The 26,297-nt window shown below is 45.9% G+C and overlaps 1 protein-coding gene across 1 annotated transcript; it reads left to right on the forward strand.

Annotated features, from left to right (window-relative positions):
- Positions 1 to 4,761: 4,761 nt before the first annotated feature.
- Positions 4,762 to 25,924, forward strand: CD34 (CD34 molecule; the record flags this gene model as incomplete). Its single annotated transcript, XM_079696646.1, has 8 exons — positions 4,762 to 4,840; positions 14,454 to 14,636; positions 15,265 to 15,518; positions 16,548 to 16,628; positions 24,114 to 24,264; positions 24,498 to 24,550; positions 24,871 to 25,035; positions 25,739 to 25,924. The coding sequence occupies 8 exons, from the start codon at positions 4,762 to 4,764 to the stop codon at positions 25,922 to 25,924; spliced, it is 1,152 nt and encodes a 383-aa protein (XP_079552772.1).
- Positions 25,925 to 26,297: the final 373 nt, after the last annotated feature.

Raw genomic sequence — 26,297 nt, forward strand, 5'->3', positions numbered from 1 at the left:
ATTTTTATCAAAATCCAAAAGGTTATTTTGGGGAGGAATCTGATAAGCAAATTCTAATCTATATGGAAGAGTAAAGAGCCGAGAATAGCCAGGCCACTTTTCTGAGAAAAATTTGAGTTTTCACTTGACCTAACCATATCAGGACTTATTTGAAGCTGCAGTAAATGAGGCAATGCTGAAGGCCCTGGGATACATATAGTGACCAATGAATAGGGAGCCCGGAAACAGGCACATATATATGAAGTGTTGACACATAACAGAAATGGCATTCCAGATGAGTAAGGAAAAGATAGACTATGCAGTAAATAGAGCTGGGCAAGTGTAAGTGTTTCTCTGTATAAAAAAATACATGAAACTGGATTAGTGACAGTTATTCACCCTGCATCTATCAGTACCAACCCCACGCTTCTATACTCTTCTCTATAGTGCAGGGTATAATGTGTGTTTGCTCTATTATGTGAGAATATTCAGTTCTGCTACAGAGGACAAGGAAAGCAGACAGGATGGGTGAATTTCATCAGATGTATTAATTATAGGTGATAAGTAAGCAAGTGGTTTGTGAGACATAGGCAGAAGTCACATGTGCTAAAAATAGGAGCAAATTTGTAATCTGTGAGACATGCAAAAATAGAATAAATTGAATATATTATAAAAAGAAGGGACCAAACAAAAGTGTTGCTTACAGGTAGAAAGGAATAGAAAAATCAAGGCATGAGTCACCAAGTGTAGAGAGCATGCCTCCTCGGGCTGACAGCCAGGTCATCCCTAAGTTGTTTACCTATTGGTAGACATTATTCTGGCCCCTGTATGCTCTGCCCCATAAACGCTGACAAAAGGGATGGCTCCCCAGAAGAACACTTAGGAGCTGTGTGCATAAACCTGCCACCAGACCAACTTGCCCTTGCATCTCCCAGTAGAGCAAGTATATGTTGGTTCCAAGCATCTTCCACCTACTGATCCTTTAACCTCAATGCTGGTCCTCAAAACTGCACTACTGGAGCAAAACACAAGATTCAGAGAGTGTGTGGTCCTTTCACCCTGCTTGTACCCATCGCACGTGGGTTAACTTACCCCAACTCTTTCCTCTTGGTTCTAGCTGTATGTTTTAAATAGATTCAGTAACCTTTGTGATTTGATCTCCATAATTTGTTCTGAGCCTTCTTGGTCTGTGGCCTCTGTAGCCTGCCTAGAGCACACTGGAGGTTTCCACTGCATGGAGCCAATTTCCCACAAGACCCTAGGGCTGGGAATCTATATGCCACATTTCCCAGGCTTCCTCGTCAGCTGGCTTCTGGTTATGTTCTGCCAAGAGGAAGCACTGGAGAGAGACTGGCAGATGGGAAGAGGACAGAAAGGGCTCACTTCTGACCTCAGGTTCTCATCGCCTCCCTCTAATATATGTACACCTCCACCACCAAGCATCCCTCCTTGTCAAACTGGGCTCCAAACCCTGAAAGCTTTCAAAGACCCAAGACAAGTTAGCAATGTGGGAAAAAAGTCTTGGTTCCAAAATATGAAAACGGAAAATCAAAATGAACAAATGTTTTATTAAATGCCTCTAAAAGGTAAACTTAGCCAACTTGTAAACTGCAATTCAACTCTTTAGCACTTATATCAGTATATAAATGTAATAAAGCTTGAATCACAAGAAAAAAATGAAGAATAGATCATAAAACTCAAAAAAATTTTAAATAATTTCCCTTATTTTTTTTACATCAAAGGAGTCATATTTAACATGGGATGAGGGTCTATTTTAAATGAATTGATACGACATGTGTGTGTTTTGGGGCTGGGGTGGGGGATGTTCAAAGGTAAGGGTGGCCATGACCTAGAAGTCTATCAGGGCCCAACAGAGCCTCTCACTCTATAGATTTCTGCTGCATCTGACACAGTGTGCGGTGTAGGTTTATTTTTTTTCCCTAAAGATTTTTTTTGATGTGGACCATTTTTTTTAAAGTCTTTATTGAATTTGTTACCATTTTGCTTCTTTTTTATGTTTTGGCTTTCTGGCCACGAGGTATGTGGGATCGTAGCTCCCCAACCAGGGATCGAACCTGCACCCCCTGTGTTGGAAGGCAAAGTCTTAACCACTGGACCACCAGGGAAGTCCCTGCATGGTGTAGTTAACATCCTCTTTCAGCAACAGCTCATGTGACTAAGTAGGGGAGCAGAAACATTGAGGAGTAGCCAAAAAAGGCTAGAGCTTTGAAGACCCTTGCTAGCTCAGCTCTATGTGGCCTGTGAGGAAACGTAAGCCTGGGGCCCCAGGGCAGACATGTGTCCAATGGCCAGAACCTGAGTTTGTGGGTGGCCAGGGCAAGGTTATGTGTGCTTGGAGTCATGAGTCTCAGTGGCCCTGGAAAATAGAAAGAGTGGTCAGTTATCACCTAGTGTCATGGTTCTGGTGTCATCCATAGTCTTGTAGGCCAGAGAAGAACAGCTCTGGTTTCCCAGAGGAAGTGATTTATCAGCCTCCAGTGCCTCCTACTCCTGTTTCCCTCCTTGAAGTCTGCCATCCACTTTGTAGCTAACCTGTCTTTGTTCTATACCAGGGCTTCTTAAACTTTAGCGTGTATAGAAGAGAGTGCCTATTTTTTTTTTTTTTTTAAAGATGGTGTTGGGGGTAGGAGTTTATTAATTAATTAATTTATTTTTGCTGTGTTGGGTCTTCGTTTCTGTGCGAGGGCTTTCTCTAGTTGTGGCAAGCGGGGGCCACTCTTCATCGCAGTGCGCGGGCCTCTCACTATCGCGGCCTCTCTTATTGCGCAGCACAGGCGCCAGACGCGCAGGCTCAGTACTTGTGGCTCACGGGCCTAGTTGCTCCGTGGCATGTGGGATCCTCCCAGCCCAGGGCTCGAACCCGTGTCCCCTGCATTAGCAGGCAGTTTCTCAACCACTGCGCCACCAGGGAAGCCCCGAGAGTGCCTATTAAAAGCACAGATTCCCAGACCTTACCCTTGATTCTGTGTAGACCATGCTTTGAGAAGCTCTGTTCCATAGGATCATTGTCTCCTCTGCCCCCAAAGCTAATTAAGAAATTCAGGTGCTAGGGACAAGTTCTTGCTCCAGCTAGGGCAGACAAAGGGCATTTGAAGTAACCAGAGGAATTTACTGAGAATGAAGGAAGAGCCGAGAGGGCCAAACTGGCTTTCATATGGGGTTTTCAACCCCACATTTTGTTCACAACCTCTCACTGGGAGTAAAGCCGATCCAGCTCCTGGAGCTGAGAGAGCTGGGGGTCGGCGGAGGGCAACTCTTTTTCTCTGTTAATTGGGAGTTCCAAGAACAAAAGCCTGATTTTTAAAATGTATCTTGTAACCCTTTCTGTCCCCATCTGCAGGCCCTTGAGATCACAGTGTGGTCAGATCTGAATCACCATTTGCACTTTGAAACATACATACCACACCACCATGTTCTACCAAATCTGCATCAGAAGCCTTTGGTTTCATTATGTGATGAAAGGCTTTGTTTCCTCTGCAAAGGAAAGTTAGGGAACATGATCAGAATGGGAGTTTCGGGTTGCTTTTAGACCTGGACACCCTTCTACTTTCATAATGCTAGGGGGTCTGTGGAGAAGTAAATCAGAAAAGAGCAGTGCTGGGCTTTCCTCTCTCTCCCTTTCGGCTCTGTGGAACAGACATCATGGAAGAGACTGGACTGGGTATTTGTAATCATGTGATCCCACTCAGGATCTCAGGGCCTAGTCTCCAAGACTGTGCCTTCTCTTACCCACCCCCCCTCCCCCCGGTGCCATCATCTGCTCCTCCTGGCTCCCCTGTCTTCCAGTATCCATCTCCCCAATCCAGTCCTTGACTAGGCTGACTGCCCAGTTCAAAGTTTCTGTAATTCAGTTTATCAACATCCAGAACAACTCGCGAGGAATACACAGCTCCAGGATCAATTAGGTAGAAGAGGGTGGAGTCAGGGGAAGTCTTTTTTTCTGATAAGAGAGCAGGATGAAGCCCCTAGAGTCTCAGCCCCAGGACTGGAGAGAAGGCACCCCAGGTGCTAGGGGAGTCCTTTGTCTTTATGATGATGGTGACAGGATCAAACTATGTGGGAAAATAGGGACGGTCACAGGAAATAACCCTCCAAATTAAAATAAATAGATCTTGTAAGACAAATAATGAAAAGAAAGTGAATAATTACTGTCATTTATATGTCCTGCTCAGGCTTTCTGCATCATTAGCACACAGCATAGTCTCTGTTAGAGTATCACTAAATGCCTCAGATTTGACATGTGCTAAATTTTACCTGATTAGCAAAATGCTCACACTTGTAAACTCAGGTCCTTACTGGTAGATTCCATCTGCAAGATTGTTCTCAGCTTAAAACTTAAAGAAAAGCAAAAAGGAAAGGAAATGGAAAAAAAAAATGAGAGGAAACTTGCCCCCTGCCCTGGACACGGGCAAGGCTGACACAAAGGGGTTAAAGTTAAGTGAAGTTGAGCTTTAAGAAGATGGGGCCTCTACATAAAGTTGAACAAGACGTCTGGGGCCCTCACAAAACCTTTTTTTGGCCTCGACAGCGGCAACCCCAGCCTCCCTCCTGAAGTCCTCCGCCTTTGGGACCAAGAGGGAAGCTCACGTTAGTGGCAGCCAAGGAGAGGGGTTGGCCTTGCCAGGACTAAAGAGGGAGGGGAGGGGAAAAAGCAAGTTTCGCCCACCCCACGCTCGGGCGGAGGGGCGGGAGCTGCGCGTCCGGGCCTGGCCAAGCAGCGTCTCGGGCTCTGTGCATCTCTTCGGGAGCGGCGCGGGAAGGATGCTCGTCCGCAGGGGCGCGCGCGCGGGGCGCGGGATGCCGCGGGGCTGGACCGCGCTCTGCTTGCTGAGTCTGCTGCGTGAGTATGGGCCGCGCGCCCGGCCCGGCCGACTTGGTGGCGGGGAGGGTCGACGCTCTCCCGGAGGCAGAGCGCGCACAGCCGAGTTAGGCGGAGCGAAGGGACCCCTGCCCCACCCCACGCCCCCACGCCCACGGCTGCTCCTGGCTTGGTGGGACCGAGGCCACTTGAACCGAGCCCAATGGGGACTGGTGCCTCCGCTGGGAATGGGTGGGGGTGGGACGCGCCGGGAAGGCGACCACACTGTGAGCGTGAACTAGCCCAGGTGTAAATCGGAGGGCGCGCTGGAGGCTTCCCAGAGTCAATGAGGCTCTCTCGAGTTGTCTCTAAAGTAAAGCTCTTTGAAGATGCCAGTGTCCTTTCGCGTTGCCAAAGGTGCAGAGTGCAGAGTTGGAGCCAGAACCAGGAGAGAGGGGAGGAGAGAAGCAGGAAAGTTTCGTGACTGACGGTTGATTCAGAAAGCTGCGGTCTGAGCCGGTTCCTGGGAAGAGAGCGTTGGTGCCCACCGACCACTAGGACAGGGGGAGCCAGAATTGGACATTCAAGGAACCGGAGCGAAGCCAACCTGGGATGAGGCCCCAGGTCCGAGGTCCAGAGGCCCAGGAGGCAGGCTGAGTTAGGTGACATGGGGAGTTTGGAATGAAGAACAGTCCGTGAAAATATTCTTGCATTTAAGATCGGAAAGCTAAGTTACACTCCGTCTTCTGACACCCTCTTCTCCATTCCACTGGAGAGAAGGCACGGGGTAGATGGACTTTGTTCTGTGCCCTGCCTTCCTCTCCCCTCTGCAACCCCTCACCCTGGCACAAACTCAAACTTGTTACATTTTGGAGTTTTCTTCCCCTGCCCTTCCTCTCCAAGTTCTAAAACTAGTGGACAGATCAGAAGACTGGTGGACACTCCGTTGCTTATCCACATCCGCCCTGACTTCTTAAGCTCTTGCTCTCACTTTGGTTAGAAAGAAAAATTAGTGGGCACTCAATAAATATTTATTCATAATTGCTTTCATTTGGGGATAACATTCTCCATCTCATCTCACTGCACTTAGAAGGATTTAAACATTGTAAGTTGTTCTCCCTTTGGCTCAAGATTCTGCTTCCAGGCCTCTAGGACTCCCAATTCCCTACTCTTATTGCATCCTAAAGGCCCCCCACCACGGCCCCCCAGAGTGACCAGGGCCAGCCAGCTAGGCCTCTTTGCTCTCAGCCTCCTCTGCTGTCCCCCTTTGGGTCCACCCAGTTGGAGAGAGACTCCAGGCTGGAGAAAGCTCTAAGTTAGGCTCTGGGTTGACCTGTTTGACAGCCCCAGACATGCCCTTCGGGGAAGGGAAAAAGCTGTCACTAAGGTGTCCGTTGAAGCCCTAGAATGGAGAACTGCCCTGGGGGCTGGCTGCACCTCACAATGGGGTGAGTTGACCAGCAGCTCAGATTCCTATCCGATGCTCCACTCTCCTTTGGCTTCACAGCTCATGATGACCTGGTCCTGGGCCGAGTGAGGCCCACCCTTTTCTTATTTCCTCAGCTGGCCAGTCTCAGTCTCGCCTTGGCCTGCAGCAGTGGGGACAGGGAGAGCGATTTAACCTCTGCAAAACCTTGGGCAGATATGCTGAGAATTTCAGCGTCTCCGCTTTGGAGATGAGCGGTGGGGCCTGGGTCCCTATGCCCAATCTTGCCAGACTGCTAAGGCCAGTGTGTAGCTTTATGCATTCCCCAAGAGCTTTCTAGGGTTTGTTTTTAATATAATACTAGGAGTCATTTTCTATTATACTGTGGGGTGACTGGAATGAGTGAGTGACTGTACCTTGAAATGCTAACAAAGGAGCATTGCAGAAATTCTGTGCTATTGTTACTGTGAACTTTAGGGCAGAAGAGGGTTCTGTGGTTTTCTCCTCACTGACCCTGACAATGAGCTTTGTTCTGGGAAGGTCTTTTTTCTGTCGCTGTGAGAACTTGGCCTGGGCTTGGGTACAGCAGCCAACCAAAAGTGGACTTTCTCTGTTAGAGATGGGGTGGCTCTGGGTGGTGACCAGAGTCAGGGTGGGCACTAGAGGCCACCAGGTAGCACTGCCACACCACCAGCTGGAAAGAGAAATCTTTCAGGTAATCAGGGAACCCCATTTGTCAGGCCCAGGGTATCTGTTTCCTCCAAGCCCTCCAAGGCTGTCCTTCCTCTTTCCCTAACAAGTCCCACCCCTCCACATTCCTCTCCTTCCTTTGGGTCCTCCGTGTCTGCTGACCCCACACCCATATCCTGTCTGGGGCTACGTGTAAGAGGGGAAAAAAGAAAAGGGAAAAGAATTTTATCAGATATTTTCCGGAGGGGAGAGGACTCCACCCTTTGACTCTCTGCCACATGGCGACCAAGAAGGAGCAGCCTTGGGACCTCTGACTAATTCCGTGGTCCCCAGTTCTCCCCCTTGTAGGGCCAGCCCCGCTGGCATAGCCTTTGCAAATGCAAATCTTCGGCAACATTCCTGTTTGACTGATAAAACGAGCCTGGGCATCTTTTTCTTATCCCTTTGGCTCCACCTCCTGGGCCTGTTCATTCACTAGTTCTCATCTCCTTCCTTCTCTGAGTCTTTGTCTCCAAAAGCTCAGGGCAAGAAGTGCCAAACTGCAACAGATAAACTCAGGCTCAGAGTCTTACAAAAACAAATCAAAAGGAGCCACAAATTCCACTTCTTACCATCTCACTGCCTGATTTCCTTTAGATCCTGGGCAGGAGGGCCTGGGCTTACTTTCAGAGCTGGATGGTTACCCAGTTCCACCCTCAGGGTGCCTGGGCCTCCTTCTCCCAGTGACTTTGCTGGATGTCACTAAATGGCCCCGAGTGTGGGGAACTGAAAATGTGAAGGTGTGGAAAAAGAATAAAACACGCCCTCCAAAAGAAAATGCTTGGAGTCGCCAGGGCAGAATTTCCATATTTTTCTGGGCTTTGACTTCCCTAATGAGAACATTCTCTTCCTTCCTCAGCTAAGAAATAAAAACACAGTATCTACGATTTTTAGTCCCAAGGGCTCTAGACTTCACTAAGGAGAAAGATGCATGCATCTTGGGAGAATGTGATACAAATGAATAGGGATGTATACCAGGGTGTACTTCCTAGGACCTACACTCTGGAGACCGCTGAAATGAATCACTTCCCCTTGGAATACAAAGGAAAAACCTCTGGCTTCATTGGGAAGTTTGCTCCTGGTTTAAGAGGAAAAAAACCCCAAAGAACCCACCACTGATACCTTCTTAGCAGAGCAGCATCTCTAGGTAGCCAGCTCCATTATTTAAGAAAATACCTTAATGAGTCTTTGGGTGAAAAAACCTAGACTCCTGGACAAACCTTTGATGTGCAGTGGCAGACAGGAGGCTGAATTGCTGAGCATGATAAAATAAAGTAGAACTTTGTATTTGATGGGCCCTAGAGACAAAAGGCTAAAGGACTCCAGAGGCCAGGAGAACATAGAGAGAGGAGGGGAGGTGCTGGGAGCAGTAGGGAACAGTAGTGAGTGGAGGGTGGAAAAGACCTGGCTGGGAAAATTCCTTATGGTGTGTACCATCTGTTTAGCATAGGAATGTCTAGCCTAGGATTTCAAGATTATGCCTTTGTCTCTTCTGGGCTGTGCTGTAATCTCCCTCCATGAACTCAAACCTTCAGTAAACATGCACTGGCCTTGTAACACTGTTAGTGGTGCTCTGGGGTGGGGTGGGGGGAATAAAGGAATGGGTGTTTGTCAAGCCCATGGTGCAGTAGTGTAGAAGGAGAACTCCTGCAGCCTGAGGACAGAGAGGCACAGAGCTGTGAGACAGGGATCGGTGGCAATTAGGAAAATGGAGAAAGAGGTGACTGGGAGAAACGTAGACCCCCAGGGAAAGTTCAAGATATTGGGGTCCCACAGGAAGTGGATGGCGGCCAAGACATGCTATTTGAATATTAAAGGGGAGTCTCAGTACCCTGGGAACACTCAGGCCACAGACACTTTTCTATGCTCACACCTCAGCTTAGCCTCTGCAGTGTAGGAAGGCATCAGCCCAGTTCTTTGATCTAGTCCAACATGACCCAAACCCACCGAGACCCATAGCAGGGATGCTTCCTGAATGCTCCCAGGAAAGATGGGTGGCTCACTATCTCCCAGAGTAGTTCATTCTATTAAAAAAAAAAAAAAATCCCATGATTGTTAGCTTTTTTTGTACTGCAGTGAAATTAGCCTTTATAGGCTTTATATAGCTTCTAATCAGTAACTGCAATTCTATTCCTTAAACTCTCACAGAATTAATCTGATCTTTCTTCATGACAATCCTTAACAACACTTCTCGTCTGCTCCACTAGATTATAAGCTCCTTGAGGACAGGGATTTATTTAAATTCTAGTGACACTAACACCTAGCAGTAGAAAGGTATCTTCTCTTAGCTTGTGCTCTGCACAGTGCTGAGTTTGGTGGCGCTTTGGGAAAATAAGAATGAATGAACGAGTGAAATGAATCTTGAAGAAAACTATTTATTCTGTCTCCCCAAATTCTTCCTTTCTGTATCAAAAATCAGCAAATTTTTTTCTGTAAAGGGCCAGATAGTAAATATTTTAGGCTCTGGAGTCCATATGTGGTCTCTGACGCATACTCTACTTTGTTTTATTTTACAACACTTTAAACATGTAGAAGCCATTCTTAGCTCACTGGCCAAACAACACACAGCCCATGGGTTGGATTTGGTCCACCAGCTATACTTGCCAACCCTTGATCCAGATGAAATAGCACTAAGCCCTCAACCATATGACTTGGTTTCTAGAACCTTCCTAATTCTGGTTATCCTCTCATGGGCACTCCCTTAATTTGATAAATTCCCTCTTAAAATATAGCATTGAATGACATGGTTCTACATAGAGGTGGTCAGTGTGAACACTCCTGATGCAGTTGCCATTCACCCCAAGTGCTTATTGTGAAGTCAGAGGATTGTGCTCAGTGTCCTGAGTAATACAGACAAGTATGAGGGATGGTTCCAACACTCAGGAAACCTATGATGTAACCAAGGTGACAAGACCTATACTCAGGAAACAGCATATATGATCTTGTGCCAGATAAGTCATGGAGATATGTGTTTTAAGGTCTCTGAGAAGCAGGAAAAAAGGGACCTGTCCTAAAGATAACCACTGTTTCTTGAGCATTTACCAGACAGGCAACTGCTTTACACCCCCATCTCCTTTATTCCTCCGAACAACAAGGAGGTAGGCACTATTTTTATCTCCATTTTACAGGTGAGGTATAGAGAGGTGAAGAAGCTTCCCGAGGCCATGCAGCTAGAACTCGGTAGAGGAGCCTTTCAACACGGTCCAGTTACAGAGCCCGAGCTCTTTGTTTTGAGGCTCTCCTGCCTTCTCATCCATCAGCAAGGCAGGCTGTGGGCTCCTAGCAGAGGCCAGCTTGTTCCTTCTTCCTAGTACTGCATCTAAGATACCCAGGATCTCCTCCAAGAAACTCCTCTTGGGCCAGGTGCTAGAATTTGAAAGGATGGGCAGAACGGTGCTGACTGGCCCGGAGATAAGAAAACAGCACCAGCAGAAACTAAAACTCAGAGGGTCTGTGAAAAACAAGACCAAATATAGGGGGAAAAGCCTTCTGAAGTACAGGAATTTAGTAATTTAGGTAGCAGAACTTTCTGGATCTCTGAGGATTTGTAAACCCCCTTTAAAGACTAAAAGAATCTTTAATTTACTAATTGTAGGTAGAAATCTTTTAAAAACATATTACATATGTTTCTGCTTTCTTAGTGTATCAGGAAAAGAAGGGCTTTAACCTTCAGACTCAGTTGTATCATGAAAATAATTCGGTTATGGTGCAACTCAGTGGCATCATTAATGCCCATGAAGGTGTATATTTTCATTTACTCCTACCATAAATGGTTCCAGACTACTGTGGTTTTTGATACTCATGTCTGTTTTTCATTTATTGCTGCTTATTCATTTTCAACTGTTGCTTCTCCTTATTGTTTGCTTCTATTGTTTGCTTCTCTTTCTAATTTTTAGCTTTAGCTGGGATATCAGATAAACAAGTTTGTTAGAATTGTGTGTAAAACAAGAATAATTGCCTCTGAAATAAGTACCTGTTAGTTAAATGCATGACTTTTACAACATGAATTTTGTGACATCTATTTGGCTTCTTGGAATCCTCATTTTGCTAACTTCCCGATACCTTGTCTCCTTTTGTCCCAAGTTCATGGGTTGAGATCAAGTAGGGTAGGTAGGGGCAAACAGGGTACTTAGGGAGACACAGTTAATAAAGATGGAGTGAGAAGTAAACGAAGATAGCCTTTCATTCAAATTTAAATTGTAGTATAATGCTCTGTTGGGTTGGGGGTAAGGGCTGTTCTTCCAGTCTAGAGTGGAATGGGGTGGAGGTTTCATTGATTGTCTCTTGGATCTGGCTGGTAGGCTGCTATGACTTCCATACAGAGTTGGGGATAAGAAGCTCACATAAAGATCAGTATTGGATGGTTTAATGCCATGGATGTGGGGGGGGGGAATATAGGAAGGATAAGAACAAATCTGTGGTCAGTCTTGATTCTTATAAATGTCATTCCTCCAAGACCCATCTCTTCATGGGAGCATGAGAAAGGGAGCCCTAGAGACTGTGAAAACAAGAGACTCCAGTCTCTACTGACAGCCTCTGTGCTGCAGTGTAGGTCAGGATTGGCCCCCAGGGTTCTGCCAAGGTGTCCCCTTGCCCTACACCAGCTCATATGTACCCCATTGCTCAGCCTTGCCTTTCTGCCTTCCCTCTTTGTCCTGTTTCTCTAGGGTCTCAGAGGCTTCCCCACTCACCTTGGGCTCAGGGACATAAATCTGAGATTGGGGTTCCCTTTCCATTTGCAGACAGATCCTGCAACCTGTTCCTCAGTTCTTGGCTGAGGGGTGGGTGGGAGGGGGCAGCCGCAGCTGGGAGCCTGACCCTAGTGGCTCAGTAGCTGGCCTGGGTCCAGGATTGCTTCACTCATCTGGAACAGGCACGTCTGTCCTCAGAGCTAGCAGCAGGTCTCTCTTCACATCTGGAAAAGTTCAAAACTGTTTGTCTGGGTGAAGGAGGCCCTGGGGGAGGGGATTCAAAAGCATGACATCACCTCAGCCAGGCCCAGCTTTCTCTGGGGAGAGAAGAGGGCTGGGCCAGGTTGGGCCAGATAGGATTCCCAAGAATTGATGTATTGGTGGGAAGAAGAAAAAAGGGTGGGCAGGAAGAGTGATGTCAAGGGGGAGTTCCAGTGGTGACTTGGAATGGTACCTTGAGAGGATGGTCCTTCAATTCAGTGTCCAAATATTCCCACCACCTGCCCCCTGAACTGAACTCATACCTTAGGGTCAGATTGCTGAGAGGGACTTATTTAAGGGCAAAAGAAGACTGGATCTGCTTCCCCATCTATTTTATTTTGATAAATCCACTCCCCCGCCCCCCGCTCCTGCCCCCTATCCCAGTCAGACAGGAGCCCATACTTTTCTCTCCAAAACATGGAAGGTGCATCCTGATCCTTGGCAGTTTGGACCCCCTGACCCTCTTGCTACTTCTACTCAAGAGTCAGCTAAACCTCAGTGGCCCCATTGCTCCTTGCCCTGCATGAATGATGGCCTTCCCTCTTGGCCAAAACCCTGGTGATCCAGGTTCTTATCTCTAAAACGGAGATAGTGATATCACTTGTTCCTCCTGCACACTTGCCCTATAATTTTGAGGTATGAGTTTTGTACTCACCATGAGTATCAACCTACCTGCAGCAGGCTGGGAAGAGAGGCAGCTGAGGGAGAGTGAGACTTGCCACCACCTTTAGGGGCAACTTTTGGCCTCAGGTTCTTTGCCTTGAAACGAATGCCTAACTTCCACCTTGATGCTGAGGAAAAGAAGAGGTGTCATTTTGCACTGCTATTTACCCAGAAACTTCTGTAAAATACAGGCCTAGGTTTCAATCAGTAAAGTTAGAGACAAGCTTTAGGGTGGCCTGGGACCCTCAGGTGCCTTTCCTTGAGGATGCTACTGCCGGGTATGAGCTCTGAATACCAAGTCTACCCCTAATATTTACAGGGCTCAAGCTAAGAATACAATGGAGGCCCACATACTATATATTTAAATACTTCAAAGTTATAAATCAGGCCAACCATATGGTAAATAAAATATTGTCTATCCTCTTACCTTGAAAAACTTACCTTCATAGCCACCTGGAAGGCCAGATTTGAGTTTAGAGCCTTGGAGTTCAATGCCACAGTGTGGCTTAGCAGGAAGAGGTGGTCCTCGGCCCTTGCCTACCCTCTTCTCTTCTTCTTACTCATGGCTCTGGTCCATACCGTAAGGGATCTTGTATGCAGGCAAGGGACACCCCATCTACAAGGTGGAGTTAGATCTTAAGCTCTAACCCTTCTCTCTGCAAACAGCCACCCATTGGCCACCCTTGGGCCTTGGAGGCACACACCCTGGTGCTGCAGTTCACCCTTGGAAGGATGGACTGGGAGAAGAGGCCCAGTCCTCAAGTGAGCAAAGAGCCATTTGGGCAAGAAGTTCTAGGACTTCTGGTCCCAACACATGATCTAGAAGAGAGGGTACACCTCTGTTGGCCCCATGAACTCCTCGTAGCTTGGGGACAGGGAGGGCAGGAAGAGGAACAGAGTGTAGACTTTAAAGTACAGGGTCCAGACAGGTAGCTTCTCCTTCCTGGGTCTAAGGATGGCTGGGTACCACAGGAAACATGGAAGGGTAAGAACATGCAGGAAAATTTTCAGAGAATAACTAGTTCCAGGAACGTTATACTATAGCAATTTAACATTTGTTATCTCATTGATTTTCCCAATGATCCCTCACTTTAAAAATTAGTAAACTGAGACACACACACATTAAATTACAGAGTTATTGATAGAGCCAGGACGAAGCTCTCTGTTCCCAGGATATTTGTTGAGAAACCAAGCCTTATGCTCTCTAGTCCATCAGCTAGATTCCTAGGTCAGAGCTTCCCGAAAGAAATCTTGGGGTTGCTAGCTGTAGTTCCTCAATAAAAGGAAATAATGAAAGGATTTGGGGAATGGGGGAATCTAGGGAGGATAGAAGATTTTTAAGGGATTACATAGAGATGGTGTCAATCTAGTGATTATTCCAAGAGTTAATACATTGGCTGAAGAGAAGGATACATTAAAAAGGAAATAGAGGCACATCTTTCCCCACATTGTAGATCTTGGCAATATTTATTCAGGTGTAATTTGAAATTTTAATATTTTACTTAGCGTGTTATGAGCATTGCCTCATATTCTCATGCTGCTATAGTTTTTGCATTTTTTTTACTTGCAATGATTATGGTATGTTAAGTGCATATAACATCTATCCTATTGTAATTCATTTAGTTGCTTGCAACTTTTCCCTCCTATAAATAATACTATACTAGATGTTTGGTGCATGCAAACTTTTCCTTCTCTCTTTCCTTAGGAAAAATCTAGTGAGAAATTAGTCACGTGTCCAGGAGGATGTCCTTGTTCTGCTCTGTTGCCAGGGGTGGCAGGGGATGTTCTAGATGGATTCTATCTAAAGTCAAGAAATTGAATCAGGTGATGCCATGAGGCTCCAGGATGATTTGGGTTCTGATATTTCTTCTTTGTTTCTCTATAGCCTCTGGGTTCACAAATACAGAGAACCTGACTACTACTGCCACAAAGTCATCTACCCCAGGAATATCTTCAACTGTCCCTACAACTATACCCAACCAGGAAAGCACAATATCAAGTACTTTTGGAAACATCAGCCTCTACGCTGTCTCTCAGGACAGCAATGGGAGCACAGCAACCATCTCAGGTAAAGAGTGTTTGTCTCAGGCCCCAGAAGGATGCTGCTGGCACTAGGGTAAAGCATTAGGATATTTGCAAATACCCCCACCGTCTATTTCCCCCCACAGATGGAAACATACAAGCCCCTTTTAATAGTGGCTTGAGTATCGTGCTTAGGGTACCCTGAAGTAAGTGCCAAACAGTTCTTCCTGTAATGACAGCTTTCTCAAGTCAATGCCTTGGCTGCTGATCCTGATTTGTAATGCTCCTTGCACTCTTTGAGTTCAGCTTAGTGATAAAATAAGGATCTGATGAGGACTCTGTAGAGATCTATGATCTCTTCTAAGTGAAGCAGACTGTGTACAGGTTCAAATTGGGGGTCTTTGACATCTCTAGGGTGGACCAGTTTCCAGTTCAGTTTCAGAGTCCTGAGGGCATCTCTAATACATTCTATGATTATAGCTATGGTTCCAACAGCTGGCTGGAAATGAGTTGGTAAGGGTTAAGACATGAAGTAACTCTTAACTCCCCAAATTCCCTTTTCTGGGTTGAAGTCCGTGCCTATGTCAATGAACTAAGATGTGTTTGTGTGTGTGTGTGTGTGTGTGTTTATGCCAATGTGCATATATTCACACTTCTGTTTTGGTCAGTTCCAGAGCCTACAGTCAATTTCACATCTACCTCTGGGATCACCCCAGTCCCTGGAACCATGAACTCTTCTGTCCAGTCACAGACCTCTTTAGCCACCACAGTGTCTTCTACCCGCATCAACTTTACAACTTCAGAGATGACCTTGCAGCCCAGCATGTTACCTGGAAATATTTCAGATTCCCCATACAATAGTACCAGCCCTGTGACATCTCCCACTAACCCCTATACATCATTTTCTCCTATCCCAAGAACCATCAAGGTGGGTGAATCAGGCCAAAAATGACAGATTGCCCCCTCACTTCATATGTATGCAAGCTCTCTCTTCCCCTTAACCTCTGCTTCTCCCAACCAATGAATGTGGGTCTTATAGGAGTTAGCATGAAAAATGTGTAGCATAAGTATTGCTGGAAGGGATAGAAAAGGGAGGAGAGGGGTAGAGTTGGGTAGCAAGGCTGATCTGTGCCGTGGGTACTATATTTCTAGGAAGTAGAGAGTAAAGAGGATTCTCAGAAATCCATCCAGTTCTCTGTGGTTATTTCCAGTACCTCTTGGTCTAATCTTTGACTAGGGTACCACTTGCCTTTGGGCATATTTGGAAACCATCTTCTACTTAATGGCGCTGCGTTTCCCAAAATGTTTAGGGCAAATACCATTTCCTCTATGCAAGAGGGTTTGGTGGTATGCCAGGAGTAGAGAGGCAGTGAGGAACTAGGCAGACCAGGGATGTTGAGCTCAACCTGCCTTTCTCAGCCTTGGGGCCTGTGGCTGTCAACAGCTTTCAGCAGGAAGAGTAGAAAATGTGAGGCATGGAGCCTGGGGGCAGGCATGGGGGACCTGCCTGGTTTCTGTTTTTAAAGGAGCCAGAAGAGAAATCTGGAGAGTCCTAAGGGACCAGGAGGAAAATGAGTGTCACCAGGATCTGCCTGGCCACCTCATTATCTGTTTCCCTGCAAGTGTGTAATTCACTGGAGGGAAAACAGCTCAAAGGGGGAAAGATTCTCCCCTCTTCCATTTCTGCGCCATCCAAGCTAATGTTTACCAAGGTCACAAATAGCTACTTGCCTGCAAGCCCAGGCTAGTAACAAAAGTTTTGATTATCTGATGGGTTAGGAAGTGAGGTAAAAGAAGAATATGACATAAATTTCTAGTATCCTAACACAATGTTTAAATTTCCTTTCTTTAAAGCCTCTTTAAAGAGTATCTCACAGAAATCAAACCAGAAAAGAGGTGGGGAGGAAATGAGGGGCAAAGATGCTGGCTTATTTACTTTTTTTTTTTTTTAATACAGGGAGAAATAAAATGTTCCAGAGTCAAAGAAGTGAAATTGACCCAAGGTATCTGCCTGGAGCTAAATGTGACCTCCAGCTGTGTAAGTCAAAGCCCCCAGCTCCATCCCCAATTCCTTACCCGTCCCTCTCTTCCCAAAATTCCTTCTGAATGTCCTGAAGGCAAGTCTTGGACTGACTGACTTGGGAGAGGTTGGGGGAGTTTAACATGGACAGGCTACTTTGAATACTGAGCTTTGTATTTAAGGAGTGAGAGGCCCCATCTGGTGGACAAAGAAGGAAAAGACAATTTTATTTATTAAGAAAGTTCTTCATGAAATATAAACTAGTCACCTAAAATATCAATTTATTTATTATTATTTTCATATAACTCTTTAATATACAAATAATTTTTTTGCTGTAAATGCTGCATTCTCCATATAACCATTTCCCCTAGCATTATTTATTGCATGATCCTCTCCTTTATTGATTGGAATGCTTCCTTTAGTTTGTATTAAGTTTTTATATGTCCTAGGGCATGTTCTTCAGAGAGATTTTATTTGTTTAGTTTGTCTTTTTTTTTTGCCTGTTTTAAATTTTTAAATTATTATACTTTTATATTACAGCACTTTTAATATCCAGCCAAGCATGTCTTTGCTTATTATGCTATAAAAATGTAAGGCATTTTTCATCTATTCTTTAGAAAAACTTTAGAAACACCTATTCAAGATTCAAAAAAACCACAAAACCATTAAAATTTTAATTGGAACTGCTCTAAAACCCCTCTATTTTTTTCTGGTTTTCTTTGGTATTGTTCAGTGTCTTCTTTTTTTAGTTTTTAAAATGTTTTTTCCTTAGGTTTTATGGATTTCTTAAGGTTTATTTATAATATAGATTTTCCACGATATATTCCAATTGATTTTTCTGGTATATTGGAAAGTTCATTGAGTTTTTAATATTTATCTTGGGTCTAGTCATTTTCTTTAACTTGTTTATTAATTCCAGGAGCTTTTTAGCTGATTATTTTTCATTTTTAACATAAGCTATTGTGTTATTTCTCATAATATGTTGCTTTTCTCCTTCTTTTTAGTAGTTATGCCTCTTCTTTCAGTTTCATGTCTTATTGCATTGGTAAACTGTACAGCATGGTGTTAATTTTTAATGATGATAGCAGACCTCCTTGCTTTGTTTCAGTAAATCCAATTTCCTGACAGTAACAATTTCCTGGATGAAGGATAAGATGACAGGAAGAGTGGTATTTACTCATAGAAAAAAAAACGTTTTCTTACAAGGTGGGAATCCATTTAAGGGAACCATATATATGATGTGTGACATGCATAGATTGGAAAGAGCCTGAGCAAATACTGTAGTCTGTAGAGGGCATTAAGTTACTTATTTTGTCCACTCTGATTATTGGTATCTTATTCATGATTATCAGTTGGGTCATTGTGACTCACAGGTCTTTTAAAATAATACCTAAGAAAATTATTTAACTTACAATTTTAAAAAACAACACAAATTTTGAAGACATAGGTTCACACAATGGAATAACTAAGTGCGATCTGCAAAATAGTTAAGCATGAATGTACAACGTACAAGTAATATTCTGTCTGTTTCTGATGCTGATTTTCAACTCTAGTCATTTAAAAAAATTTTTTTGCCCAACACTTTGCTAATTATAGCCAAGAAAAATGACCATCTTCTCTCTCTCTTTCTTTTTGTATCATCTTGGTTGAGCACTTATTTTCTTGTGCATCACAGTGGTCTGTGCCAGAATGCTAATTCCTTGTACGAACGATTTAGAGCTAACTGCAGAGGATTCATTCTAAATGTCTGTCCACTGCTCTTCAAAGTTCACATTTAACGAGGGTCATTGTACAAGACAAGTGCCAGAAACTTACTGCTACTCCAGAAATAACTCCTCTTTCTGTGCTGCAGTCTCTCTCTGAGGTCTTTACTGTCTACTCTATTCTGTGCCACAGCTAAGGTCTGCACTCTACTCAATTTGGAGAGGATCTGCAAGTAGGGACGTGAAAAGATAGCAATTCCTCCAATATCCTAAAGAAGGCTTCTGCACTGCCCGTGATGAATCAACTCTATGGCAGCACCTGTGTAGTGCTATTGTTTTCCTTTTCCTTCCACCACCATTGATACCCCTGTCTTCCTGAGGGTTCCTCTTCCCCAGACCCCAAGCAGCATTGCCTCCCAAGGTAATTTTCCTCAGTCAGCAATCCTTGTTCCAGAATTTTTGGCCACAGCTCCTGATTGTGTCCCAGATTCCTTTTCCTTGAGTCCTACTGAATGCTTGTCTGATAATCAATCTGTTCCAAAGTGGTGTAGTGTCTCCTAATTTTCCTTAGGTTGCATTCATACCTTTGGTGTCAGAGAGCCTTACCACACCGGTTCTAATCGAGGGAAACTCAGGCCTAATGAGAAGCATGAAAGACATGGGCTCCTCTAACATCACATCCTTGAGTACTTACGTAATGTTGTCATGCTCTTCCATCTAGTATATTCCCATAACAGAAGTATGCATGCGTTGTTCTCAGCTATCCGGACACTGATTTTGCACTGGTACATAGTGAGTATCCAACCTGTTAGCTCTTGCTATGGGGATTATTTAGGCCTGTCTTCTGTACATGCATTCTGTAGACATTTCTATCCCAACTACTCCCCTTTTGCTCCTCATCCTTCACTTCTAGGCAGAAATCACCTATTTCAGCCAGAGGGAGGGAAGGCAATCCCACACTCTTGTCAAGCACCTGTTACCACATCTCAGAATCTTCATTAGCAGAACGTGCCACCCTATGTCTGACTTTCATTCGCTCCACTGCAATATCAGGTTAATTTAGTTTTTGTGGTTGTGGTTTCCCACATGATTTCCAAAATGTGAGATTACCTTATTCTCTTATGCTATAGCTATTGGTCCAGGGGAATCTACCAAGGAATCATTTTAATGGTGGTAAAATACACATAATATAAAAATTTACCATTTTAAGTGTACAGTTCAGTAGTGTTAAGTACATTCACGTAGTTGTACAATCAATCTTCAGAACTCTTTTCATCTTCCAGTACTGAAACTCTCCACCCATCAAACAGCTCCCCATTCCCCCCTGCTCCCAGCCCCTGGAAACCATGATTCTACTTTCTATCTCTATGAATTTGACTACTCTAGGTACCTCATATGAGTAAAATCCTATAGTATTTATCTTTTTGTGACTGCCTTATATCACTTAGCCTAATGTCCTTAAGCTTCATCCATGTGGTAGCATGTGTCAGAATTTTCTTCTTTTTTAAGGCTGAGTAATATTCCATTGTATGTTCATACCCCATTTTGTTTATCCATTCATTCACCTATGGACACTTGGGTTGCTTCCACCTTTTGGCTATTAATAATGCTGCTATGAACATGTCTGTTCAAAAATCTCTTCAACACTCTTATTTCCTTTCTTTTGGTTATATACCCAGAAACGGAATTGCTGAATCATATGGTAGCTCTGTTTTTAAAATTTAGAGGAATCGCCATACTGTTTTCCACAATAGCTACACCATTTTATATTCCCAGCAACAAGGCACAGAGTTCCAGTTTCTCCACATGCTCACCAATATTTGTTATTTTCTGCTTTTGTGATAGTAGCCATCTTAATGGGCATGACGTGTGTTTGATTGGCATTTCCTAACGATTAATGATGTTGAGCATCCTTTCATGTGCTCACTAACCATTTGTATATCTTCTTTGGAGAAATCTCTATTCAAGTCCTTTGCCCTCCAGTTTGTTTTTCAGAACTACCTTTCTTCAGAAACACATATGTTTATATGCAGAAGTTGTATTTTCTCCGCTAGCTCACATCACCCTTGTTCTGTCACATTTACTTCATTGGAGGCAGGCTGCCTCCGGCCTCCAGATAATATCCCCAGCCCTCGTCTTCCTTGCCCTCTGCCCCAACACTAAAGGTCAGTTTCCATGCAGAAAAAATAACTTACAGGTGGAGGACTGATGAAGACAGTGTGTCTTCTGGAAGGAGCCTGAGATCTGGGACAACCTAACTTTTGGTCAGCTGCCCACTTGTGTGACTTGTAACAGGTCCTTTAATTACTCCAGTCTCTATATGAAAATAGGTGTTTTAGCTGCATTGTCAAACTCACACCACAGTCAATACATTTATTGAAAGAGAGGGTGGGAGGGACAGAGAGAGGCGATTTAGCCTAGAATCTTAACATTGGGAAATATCTTAACGTTCATTTAGAAAAATACCTGTCCCTCTCTCTCCCAACTCCCATACTTAATGTGCTTCTTTAACATGTTAAGAGTCTTTGCAAAGTTTGAGAATGCTACTCTAGAAAGGTTAGGTGGTTTTATTACGATTATTATTTTTACAAAGTAACACGTGCAAGCAGATGTCGTTAGGGGTCCACCAATCTGATTCTCACGAGCAAAATGGTGAGGCTGTGGCTTCCTCCTGCCTACTCTCCCATGATGTCTTGCCCACAGCCTCCCTTGGGGGAGGATGTTTATTTCAAGCATCCGGAGGAGCATTGTGCTTTGTTCAGGATCCACCTGCTCCTCTCCAGGCCCAAACACAATTCACTGATGCTGTTGGATTGCAGAGTGGGAGGGAGGCTGGCCACTCAATTCCCTTGAATTGAGTCCAAGAAACTAAACAAGGGGTGGAGGGACCCTGTGTAGAAGCCAAACCACTTGGATGTTAAGACGAACAACAATTCACTGAGTTCTTGTTTGTTTGGTGTTATGCTTCATGCAGTCTGGGTTCAAAATTATGTAATGTACACCCACTCCCCCCACTAAGAAGTCTTATAGTCTAGTCACAGAGAAATGACAGTAGCAATAAGGCAGAATGTGATTAAACATTGAAGTGTGGACAATATAGTCTACGAGGTATTGCTATTATTAACAGTAATAGTAACAGCTGCCATTTATCCAGTGCCAATTTGGTTCCAAGCACCTTGCCAGGCACTCTTCATACAGCAGCTCTTCAGTCACCACCCCTACTGAGTCTTCAGCTGAGGAGCCTGACACTCAGATGAGTTGCATGACTTGCAAAGAATCTAGTTAATAGCAGAACAGGGGCTGATACCCAGTCTAATGGAAGATAGGACTGGCTTCACTGAGGAGGTGAGTTGGAATTGAGTCTTGAAGGATGGGAATCCAAGGGGGAAAGCCATGTTCTTCATTGCAACCAGGGTTGTGAAGGCCGCAGGCTCACACACTCCTGGGCTTCCTCGTGGTGCTACTCCCAAGGCCCTTCCCTGCCAGCTTCTCCTGCATACATGCTACCCATTCTTCAAGGCCTGCTTCAGGATGCTTCTGATAACCCCAAACCAGATGTATGCTCACCCTCCTTTGAATGTCCATAGCAGTTGTCTGTGCCTTTCTTAGGGTTCTTACCATGTAACTAGCTCTGTTACCTCTTAGTCTCTTTGTGCCTCAGTTTCTTCATCTATAAAATGGGGAGAATAATAGTATCCATCTCGTAGGGTTGTGGGAGGCCTAAATGAGTCACCATGCATAAAGCACTTAAAATAGGGCCTGAGACATAGGAAGCACCGTTTATCTTCATGGCCACGCATATACAGTGAGAGCTCTGATCATGTGGAATTCATCGCCACACCTGTCCCCCCCGCCCCCATACCTGACACACGCGCAGAGGGTTTCACACAGTGTCTCATATTCAGGTCGTGATCACTGTCAGAACAGCTGAATCTGGTTGAGGAATAGCTTCCTAGGACTCAGCAGACTGAGGAGGTGCCGCCTTGTTCGGCTTGTTTAGATTATGCAGGAGCCCTGTCCCTCTGCCTCTCTCAGGAACAAGACACATTTCAAACAGAGACACTTCAGAAGCCCAGAATAATCCAGGCAGGAGTTTCCCTCCTCCTCATCCAGAAGGCGTGGTGCTGGGGAGGGTGAGGTGCTCACGGAGAGGCAGGGCAAAGCTCTCCAAAGGGACATGAGCCCAGAGAGGAAGAAGACTGCTGACCACATCGAATGTGGTGCCCAGACTCCCCACAGCAAACGCTGTTGTGAAGAGCCTCTATCCAAGGACTTCCTTGGACACCTGTATCATCTCTCCTTTTCCTGAGGGGGAAGCAGCCGTGGCCTGAGAATTCATTTCTCTGTAACCTTGGCTCTTGGGGACCTTCTGAGGCTACCGTTGGATTCTTCTCTCTGTGATCTGGAGGTTAGGTAGCCCAGCTCTCTGGCCTCCCCAAAGCCTCGAATTCCTGCTGGCAGGAGAAAGCTGGACGTGAGGCCAATCTTTTATTTATTTATTTTTTTGCGGTACGCGGGCCTCTCACCGCTGCGGCCTCTCCCATTGCGGAGCACAGGCTCCGGACGCACAGGCCCAGTGGCCCTGGCTCACGGGCCCAGCCGCTCCGCGGCACATGGGATCCTCCCGGACCGGGGCACGAACCCGCGCCCCCTGCATCGGCAGGCGGACTCCCAACCACTGCGCTGCCAGGGAAGCCCCGTGAGGCCAATCTTGACTTTGTCTTGTGCAGGAGCAAAGGAGCCTGGGTTTTCCTGCCTTGGGCCATAGCAGTAGGAAAATACCCAGGCTGCTTTCCAAGCTGGGAGGGCCCTCTGGCCTTGCCCTGAGAAACAGTCCTGCTCCACAAACAGGAAGCTTTCTTCTCCACGGAGGCTCAGTTCTGATGCCCCTCACACGCCCCAGCAGTTTTCCCCTAACAGGAAAGCTGTCAGAGCTGTTCAGGCATTTCCTCCTCTGCCATCTGCCATCTGGACAGAGGAGAAAGTCTTGGTTTTGATTCCTTTTCTGTGCAGGGGAGGCCACTCCCTTTGGAGGTTATTGGAATAAATCCTGGAGGTCTGATCACAGGTTGCTGGAGGGGCACAGTCAGTGATTCCAATTCATCCCTTTCCTGGGACTCAACTGTTGAAGAATAATCAGAGTTTGTCCTCTGAGTCTGAGTGCCTGAGTCCTATGTCAGCAACCTGGAGCAATCTGTCGCCCTCATGTAAAACTGAGTTCCATGTTTCTAATGGGAATGGAAGACTAGACAAGAACACCACTTGAGTTTGAGCCATGCTGTTTGTGAGAACCCTTGGAGATTAAGAGGGAAGGGACCGAGGATCCCGTTGCGTCTATAGTCATAAATTTGTTCTCTATTCCTCACCTCCCTTAGCTTTTCCTTCAATATTTGGGGCTATTGTAACCTTGAAACAGGATTTTTCTCTTCATTAGTATTGCATTATTAATATTTTCTGTTATTGGTAATTTCTTTTGAATTTAATTTGAATAGTATATGTTTACTTGGGCAATCCTTCAGTAAGATGATGTTTCCTAAATTCATTCTCTGGCATCTTACAGTGCCACCTAAGACCACCTTTTGGTCCTGGAAGATTTTGGAGTTTTTATCTTACTGTGTTTTTGCACATAAGAAGTTTGCAAGATTGTTTTCTTCAATTGGAATTTTAGATTAAAAGGATTCTTCTTGTTTTGAGGGTAACAGTGTGACTCTAATCAGAATTCTTGCCTGAGACTCCGGATGCAGTTCAGAGTACACTAGTAACCTCCTCTCCTTCTCACCGTTTTTCTCTGTCGTCCCAGGAGGAGTTTAAGAAGGACAATGGAGAGGAACTGACCCGAGTCCTGTGTGGGAAGCAGCAGGCTGAGGCCAGGGCCGGGGTGTGCTCCTTGCTCCTGGCCCAGTCTGAGGTGAGGCCTCACTGCCTGCTGCTGGTCTTGGCCAACAGAACAGGTAAGGGGCACATCTGTCTCGAAGTCTAGGGAGGGAGAGGGGCTGAGGTTAGAGGATCCTGGGTAGAAATCAGGCCTCTTCACTCAGAGAGCACAGATGCTAGGGAGCAGGGCTATGCTGACTTTGGGAAAGACCCTCCTGAGATGGACCCTCACCATCAGAGCATCTTCTAGAATAGTACAGGATGAACTGTTCCAGCTTCTAGATCCAGCAACCTCTGTTTCTAATTCTAGAACTTTCCAGCAAGCTCCAACTTCTGAAAAAGCACCAGTCTGACCTGAAAGAGGTAAGCTCTGCAAGATGAGGGGTCTCAGGGGAATTCACCCGAGCAGGGGAGAGAGTAATTATCTTCTCCAGACCTGCCGTTCCTACCTCTCCACCCTTCTCCAATAGTCCTTTCCCTTCTATGTTTGAAACAAAATGTTACAGTGCAGCTTAATTAAGAGATTCCAGTCTTGAGTCCTGTTTAGAAAATCCCTGAGGTCCATGTCTTCTTGGGTTTATTCACTGTTGAGTCACACACAGGGTCTAGCATGGACTGGGCTCCTTGTGTAGAACCCATGGTCCACAAATGACAGGCTCTCTTTTTTGTCTCTTCTCTTCAAGCTGGGCATCCAAGGCTTCACTGAACAAGATGTTGGGAGTCACCAGAGCTATTCCCGAAAGACCTTGATTGCACTGGTCACCTCGGGGATCCTGCTGGCCGTCTTGGGCACCACGGGCTATTTCCTGATGAACCGCCGCAGTTGGAGCCCCGCAGGAGAAAGGCTGGTCAGTTCTAGGGTCCAGGGCAAAGAAAATGGGAAGCTAGGTCTCCTGGGGAGGTCCATGAATGCCATGGAGGGGGAGGAGAAATACCAGAAAAGGCACTTCTGTGCCCTCACACGGGAATATGCGTGTATGCACATTACTGTATCCATGGACAAGTCAAAACAATATATAGCAGATTGGGGAGGGGGCACTAACTGGGGCCCTGGTCCCTGTGGTAGCAGATGGTTCGTGTCATCTATTTATTATTTTCCCTGGGATAGTTTAGCTGGGTACAAACCAGAACAGGCTGCTAAATCAGCCACTCCTTTGCAAGCATGTTAAAAGCCCATGGGCACCAAGTGGCTCACAAGGGGACACATGGAAGGAAAATCTACTCTTGACGTGTTCTGGATGAGAGAGGACAAGGCCAGGGTTTGACTTTTGGCCTCTGGCCCTTTACCTCCTCTGGGGAGGTTATTGCACCCTGGGGACTGCCTAGTTTCTGGCGGGAGCTGGCTCGTGAACTGCTGTGGCATGGTGTGGTGCCTCTCCTCTGTCCTTTCTCCTCTAGGAGCTGGAGCCCTGATCGCTCTTCAGGAAGAAAGGAGTCTGCACATGCAGCTGCAACCTCCATCCTCCCCTCCCACTCCCTTCCTCTTCCTCCCATTCCCCTTCCTGCTGCCCTGCTTACGAGATAATGCTCCTTTATTTATACACCATCTAGGGCGAAGACCCTTATTACACGGAGAACGGTGGAGGCCAGGGCTATAGCTCAGGCCCTGGGGCCTCCCCTGAGGCTCAGGGAAAGGCCAGTGTGAATCAAGGGGCTCAGGAGAACGGCACCGGCCAGGCCACCTCCAGAAACGGCCATTCAGCGAGACAACACGTGGTGGCTGATACCGAACTGTGACGGTGGCGAGTGGGCGGGGCGAGACTGGGCAAAGTCTGGGGAAGGAGCCCCTCCCTGCACCTGAGCACGTGCTGTCTCCCTGCTGGAGGAGCCTCCCTTACCCTCCACCCTTTCCCACTGCACAGCCCCTCGGAGGCCGTTCCTGGGACCCTGCCCTGTTCCAGGCCAAGGGGTTCTCGCCACCTTGGGGAGAAACAGGTAGCTCCTGCCCTTTCCACATTCAGCTCCCTGCACCCAGCCTCTGGGCTGCTCTGCATAAAGGTGTGATAGGGAAAGCCAAGGTGCAGAGAAAGTCCTTGGGGGGGTTGATGGGCTTACAGCTTCCACACAGGGGCCCCTTCCCTCCCCTTCCTCTCTGCCTCATTATAGGAAC

Source organism: Hyperoodon ampullatus (assembly GCF_949752795.1).
Source record: "Hyperoodon ampullatus genome assembly, chromosome: 2".
NCBI lineage: Eukaryota > Metazoa > Chordata > Mammalia > Artiodactyla > Ziphiidae > Hyperoodon > Hyperoodon ampullatus.